The following is a 6,000-nucleotide window of genomic DNA, read 5'->3' on the forward strand; positions in this document are numbered from 1 at the left end:
GATGCACTGCAGCAACGCACCAAGGCTCCTTTGACAACACCTTCCTAACCCACAACCTCTACCACCTAGAAGGACAAGGGCAGCTGACACATGGGAACATCACAACCTGCAAGTTCCCCTCCAAGCCACGCACCATCCTGACTTGGAACTATATATCGCCGTTCCTTTATTGTCACTGGGTCAAAAACAGGAACTACCTTCCTTATAGCACTGTGGGTGTACCTGCACCCCAAGCACCGCAGAGATTCAAGAAGGCAGCTCACCACAACCTTCTCGAGGGAAATTAGGGATGGGTAATAAATGCTGGCCTAGCCAGTGACGCGTGTATCCCCTGTTGTGCCAAATACGCACTTACTCTTAAAGAATCCGCGAAATCCGATTGGTGAAAGGTATATCAATATTTTACTCGCACACTAAATCATCAAATACAATCTCTCTCTACTTGTACAGTAACAAAACTCATCAAAGTACAAGCTCTCACTGCTTGCACAGTATACTACCCGTCAAGACACGAGGTGATCAGTCTCGGACTTGCGTCTGCTCTTCTGTTCTCTGATCCCCTGGCTCAGTGTATCTTCTCGAGTGTTCTTCCCCGGGGTTCTCGTACCTTCCTCGGTTTCAGTCAGGGGTTAAATCTTGTTTCCAAGACCTGCCCCTTTTACTTATAGGGGTCTGGTATACTGACATAATGATAATTCCTTATTTGGCTCAGTGCGAACCTGTTCAAAACTTCAGTTTCCCATTATCTACTATGAGTCAGATCTTATCTGGTATCCATGACGACTCCCTTTATCTGCTACATGAAAGACGGTCTGGTATCATCAATATGTCTTATCTATACTGCTTACAATTCCTCAGCTATTTGTGTGCTGTGGCCCCTTTCTACTACTCCTCCCTATGCTTTAACACATTATTATTGTTGTGTGACTAGCCTATTTGTTTTAACCAAGTGTTTGTGTTTTTACTGGGTCTACACCCCTGAACAAATAAAACAAAACTTGTCTCTGCCACCCAGTCACTCATTAACCAACCAGTGGAAGCAGTTGAATTATTTGCTCTTCCAACACCTTACATAGTTTTGAAAGCCACCTAATAGCTCACCCTGAATCTTCTCAGTTGAAATGTTTCTTCCCAACTCTAATCTCTCATTCTGGGTCACTTTTTTTCAGGAGGCCTCATGACTCCCTTTCCAATTTTGGGAGTTGTACTGAATTCTGCAACATTAGCCTCATTTTAGTGCTATGTGGAAGGGCATTGCTCCAAGGAGGAGAGAGTGAAATGCAGCTTATTCTATCTTGTATACTGGGAAAGGGGTGGTATTATCAGGAATTTTATATGCTGCATTCTAATCTGAGTACGATCTAAGAGTATCACGTATTTGTGAGTTTGTACTGTTTACTCTGGTAGAAAGCCTCTGGCTTGCTTCCTGCTGACTCTCTGTTGACTGCTAGATCCACAATCTTGTCCTTTTAAGGATTCTTTCTGTGAAGGCCTGTTAACCATGGCCTATTGGATGAGAGAAGCAAAGGAAATGCAGATGCACAGGGACAGATGTCTGTCCCACAAGAATGTAATTCGTTCTATAAAGTGCGCAAGCATGCAATCACCTCTCCCCTTCCGCCCATGCTGCATTTCTCTCGTCCCATTTGCCTTTTCCCCCTCTATTCCCCCCTTCCCTCGACCCTCATAACACAGAATCCTGCGTCAAAGCTTTATTTGATTTGAGAGGCCAAGTGAAGGGTCAAGGCTCTCAGCACTGCACAGCCCCAGGGTTGAGAAGTTCGAGAGATGAATGAGACAGCACGACCCCTCGACAGTGCGATGCACCCTCAACACTGCCCCTTCGCCAGTGCGGCGCGCCCTCAGCACTGCCCCTTCGCCAGTGCGGCGCGCCCTCAGCACTGCCCCTCCGTCGGTGCGGCGCGCCCTCAGCACTGCCCCTCCGCCAGTGCGGCGCACCTTCAGCACTGCCCCTCCGCCAGTGCGGCGCGCCCTCAGCACTGCCCCTCCGGCAGTGCGGCGCTCCCTCTGCTCTGCCCCCCTCCGGCGGTGCGGCGCTCCCTCTGCTCTGCCCCCCTCCGGCGGTGCGGCGCGCCCTCTGCTCTGCCCCCCTCCGGCGGTGCGGCGCTGCCTCTGCTCTGCCCCCCTCCGGCGGTGCGGCGCTGCCTCTGCTCTGCCCCCCTCCGGCGGTGCGGCGCTGCCTCTGCTCTGCCCCCCTCCGGCGGTGCGGCGCTGGCTCTGCTCTGCCCCCCTCCGGGGGTGCGGCGCTCCCTCTGCTCTGCCCCCCTCCGGCGGTGCGGCGCTGGCTCTGCTCTGCCCCCCTCCGGCGGTGCGGCGCTGGCTCTGCTCTGCCCCCCTCCGGCGGTGCGGCGCTGGCTCTGCTCTGCCCCCCTCCGGCGGTGCGGCGCTGGCTCTGCTCTGCCCCCCTCCGGCGGTGCGGCGCTGGCTCTGCTCTGCCCCCCTCCGGCGGTGCGGCGCTGGCTCTGCTCTGCCCCCCTCCGGCGGTGCGGCGCTCGCTCTGCTCTGCCCCCCTCCGGCGGTGCGGCGCTGGCTCTGCTCTGCCCCCCTCCGGCGGTGCGGCGCTCGCTCTGCTCTGCCCCCCTCCGGCGGTGCGGCGCTGGCTCTGCTCTGCCCCCCTCCGGCGGTGCGGCGCTCGCTCTGCTCTGCCCCCCTCCGGCGGTGCGGCGCTCGCTCTGCTCTGCCCCCCTCCGGCGGTGCGGCGCTCGCTCTGCTCTGCCCCCCTCCGGCGGTGCGGCGCTCCCTCTGCTCTGCCCCCCTCCGGCGGTGCGGCGCTCCCTCTGCTCTGCCCCCCTCCGGCGGTGCGGCGCTCCCTCTGCTCTGCCCCCCTCCGGCGGTGCGGCGCTCCCTCTGCTCTGCCCCCCTCCGGCGGTGCGGCGCTCGCTCTGCTCTGCCCCCCTCCGGCGGTGCGGCGCTCCCTCTGCTCTGCCCCCCTCCGGCGGTGCGGCGCTCGCTCTGCTCTGCCCCCCTCCGGCGGTGCGGCGCTCCCTCTGCTCTGCCCCCCTCCGGCGGTGCGGCGCTCCCTCTGCTCTGCCCCCCTCCGGCGGTGCGGCGCTCCCTCTGCTCTGCCCCCCTCCGGCGGTGCGGCGCTCCCTCTGCTCTGCCCCCCTCCGGCGGTGCGGCGCTCCCTCTGCTCTGCCCCCCTCCGGCGGTGCGGCGCTCCCTCTGCTCTGCCCCCCTCCGGCGGTGCGGCGCTCCCTCTGCTCTGCCCCCCTCCGGCGGTGCGGCGCTCCCTCTGCTCTGCCCCCCTCCGGCGGTGCGGCGCTCCCTCTGCTCTGCCCCCCTCCGGCGGTGCGGCGCTCCCTCTGCTCTGCCCCCCTCCGGCGGTGCGGCGCTCCCTCTGCTCTGCCCCCCTCCGGCGGTGCGGCGCTCCCTCTGCTCTGCCCCCCTCCGGCGGTGCGGCGCTCCCTCTGCTCTGCCCCCCTCCGGCGGTGCGGCGCTCCCTCTGCTCTGCCCCCCTCCGGCGGTGCGGCGCTCCCTCTGCTCTGCCCCCCTCCGGCGGTGCGCCGCTCCCTCTGCTCTGCCCCCCTCCGGCGGTGCGCCGCTCCCTCTGCTCTGCCCCCCTCCGGCGGTGCGGCGCTCCCTCTGCTCTGCCCCCCTCCGGCGGTGCGCCGCTCCCTCTGCTCTGCCCCCCTCCGGCGGTGCGCCGCTCCCTCTGCTCTGCCCCCCTCCGGCGGTGCGCCGCTCCCTCTGCTCTGCCCCCCTCCGGCGGTGCGCCGCTCCCTCTGCTCTGCCCCCCTCCGGCGGTGCGCCGCTCCCTCTGCTCTGCCCCCCTCCGGCGGTGCGCCGCTCCCTCTGCTCTGCCCCCCTCCGGCGGTGCGCCGCTCCCTCTGCTCTGCCCCCCTCCGGCGGTGCGCCGCTCCCTCTGCTCTGCCCCCCTCCGGCGGTGCGCCGCTCCCTCTGCTCTGCCCCCCTCCGGCGGTGCGCCGCTCCCTCTGCTCTGCCCCCCTCCGGCGGTGCGCCGCTCCCTCTGCTCTGCCCCCCTCCGGCGGTGCGCCGCTCCCTCTGCTCTGCCCCCCTCCGGCGGTGCGCCGCTCCCTCTGCTCTGCCCCCCTCCGGCGGTGCGCCGCTCCCTCTGCTCTGCCCCCCTCCGGCGGTGCGCCGCTCCCTCTGCTCTGCCCCCCTCCGGCGGTGCGCCGCTCCCTCTGCTCTGCCCCCCTCCGGCGGTGCGCCGCTCCCTCTGCTCTGCCCCCCTCCGGCGGTGCGCCGCTCCCTCTGCTCTGCCCCCCTCCGGCGGTGCGCCGCTCCCTCTGCTCTGCCCCCCTCCGGCGGTGCGCCGCTCCCTCTGCTCTGCCCCCCTCCGGCGGTGCGCCGCTCCCTCTGCTCTGCCCCCCTCCGGCGGTGCGCCGCTCCCTCTGCTCTGCCCCCCTCCGGCGGTGCGCCGCTCCCTCTGCTCTGCCCCCCTCCGGCGGTGCGCCGCTCCCTCTGCTCTGCCCCCCTCCGGCGGTGCGCCGCTCCCTCTGCTCTGCCCCCCTCCGGCGGTGCGCCGCTCCCTCTGCTCTGCCCCCCTCCGGCGGTGCGCCGCTCCCTCTGCTCTGCCCCCCTCCGGCGGTGCGCCGCTCCCTCTGCTCTGCCCCCCTCCGGCGGTGCGCCGCTCCCTCAGCACTACCCCTGTGGTCCTAGCTGGTTCAGTTAGTGGATTCCTGAGCTTGCCAGTCTCACATCACTGACTGACAATAACTGCACTGTGGGACAGAGTTTAAATCAAATAATGGGGGCTTGTAGAAAAGGTACTGCAATAATCGTATGCGATTTTAATCTTCATATAGATTGGACTCATCAAATTGGTAAAGGTAGCCTGGAGGATGAGTTCAAAGAGTGTATTAGGGACATGTTCTTGAAGCCATGCTATTTTGGACCTGGTAATGTGTAATGAGACTGAATGATCTTGTGGTAAGGGATCCTGTAGACAAGAGTGATCGTAAAATAACAGAATTTCACATTCTGTTTGACGGTGAGAATTTGGTGGTGTTCCCATGTATCTGCTGCCTTCGTCCATCTAGGCGGTAGAGGTCGCTGGTTTGGAAAGTGCTGTCGAAGGAGCATTGGTGAGTTCCTGCAGTGCATCTTGTAGATGGTACATACTGTTGCCACTCTGCGTCGGTGATGGAGGGAATGAATGTTGAAGGTGGTGGATGGGGTGTCAGTCAAGAGGGCTGCTTTGTCCTGGATGGTGTTGAGCTTCTTGAGTGTTGTTGGAGCTGCACCCATCCAGGCAAGTGAAGAGTATTTCATCACATAGAAACATAGAAAATAGGAGCAGGAGTAGGCCATTCGGCCCTTCGAGCCTGCACCACCATTCAATACGATAATGGCTGATTGTCCAAACTCAGTACCCTGTTCCTGCTTTCTCCCCCATCCCTTGATTCCTTTAGCCCTAAGAACTATATCTAACTCTTTCTTGAATATATTTAATGATTTGGCCTCAACTGCTTTCTGTGGTAGAGAATTCCACAGGTTCACCACTCTCTGAGTGAAGAAATCCCTCCTCATCTCAGTCCTAAATGGCTTACCCCTTATCCTTAGACTGTGACCCCTGGTCCTGGACTCCCTGCCATCAGGAACATCCTTCCTGCATCTAGTCTGTCCAGTCCTGTTAGAATTTTGTAGGTTTCTATGAGATCCCCTCTCATTTTTCTAAACTCTAGTGAATACAAGCCTAATCGACCCAATCTCTCTCCATACGTCAGAGCTGCCATCCCAGGAATCAGTCTGGTGAACCTTTGCCGCACTCCCTTCATAGCAAGAACATCCTTCCTCAGATAAGGGGACCAAAACTGCACACAATATTCCAGATGTGGTCTCACCGAGGCCTTGTATAATTGCAGCAAGACATCCCTGCTCCTGTACTCGAATCCGCTCACTATGAAGGCCGACATACCATTTGCCTTCTTAACTGCCTGCTGCACCTGCATGCTTACTTTCAATGACTGGTGCACAAGGACACTCCGGTCTCGCTGCACTTTCACCCCCGCGCCCTTT

General features: G+C 61.5%; 1 protein-coding gene across 1 annotated transcript in view; it reads left to right on the forward strand.

Annotated features, from left to right (window-relative positions):
- The window catches only part of ilk (integrin-linked kinase), an 82,929-nt gene that overhangs the window by 26,002 nt on the left and 50,927 nt on the right, over positions 1–6,000 (forward strand). The window contains exon 5 of the mRNA XM_068032958.1: positions 713–770. Coding sequence (XP_067889059.1) covers positions 713–770 — 58 coding nt within the window. The remainder of the gene's footprint in view (positions 1–712; positions 771–6,000) is intronic.

The sequence above is a fragment of the Heterodontus francisci genome, chromosome 6, assembly GCF_036365525.1.
Source record: "Heterodontus francisci isolate sHetFra1 chromosome 6, sHetFra1.hap1, whole genome shotgun sequence".
NCBI classification, from domain to species: Eukaryota; Metazoa; Chordata; class Chondrichthyes; order Heterodontiformes; family Heterodontidae; genus Heterodontus; species Heterodontus francisci.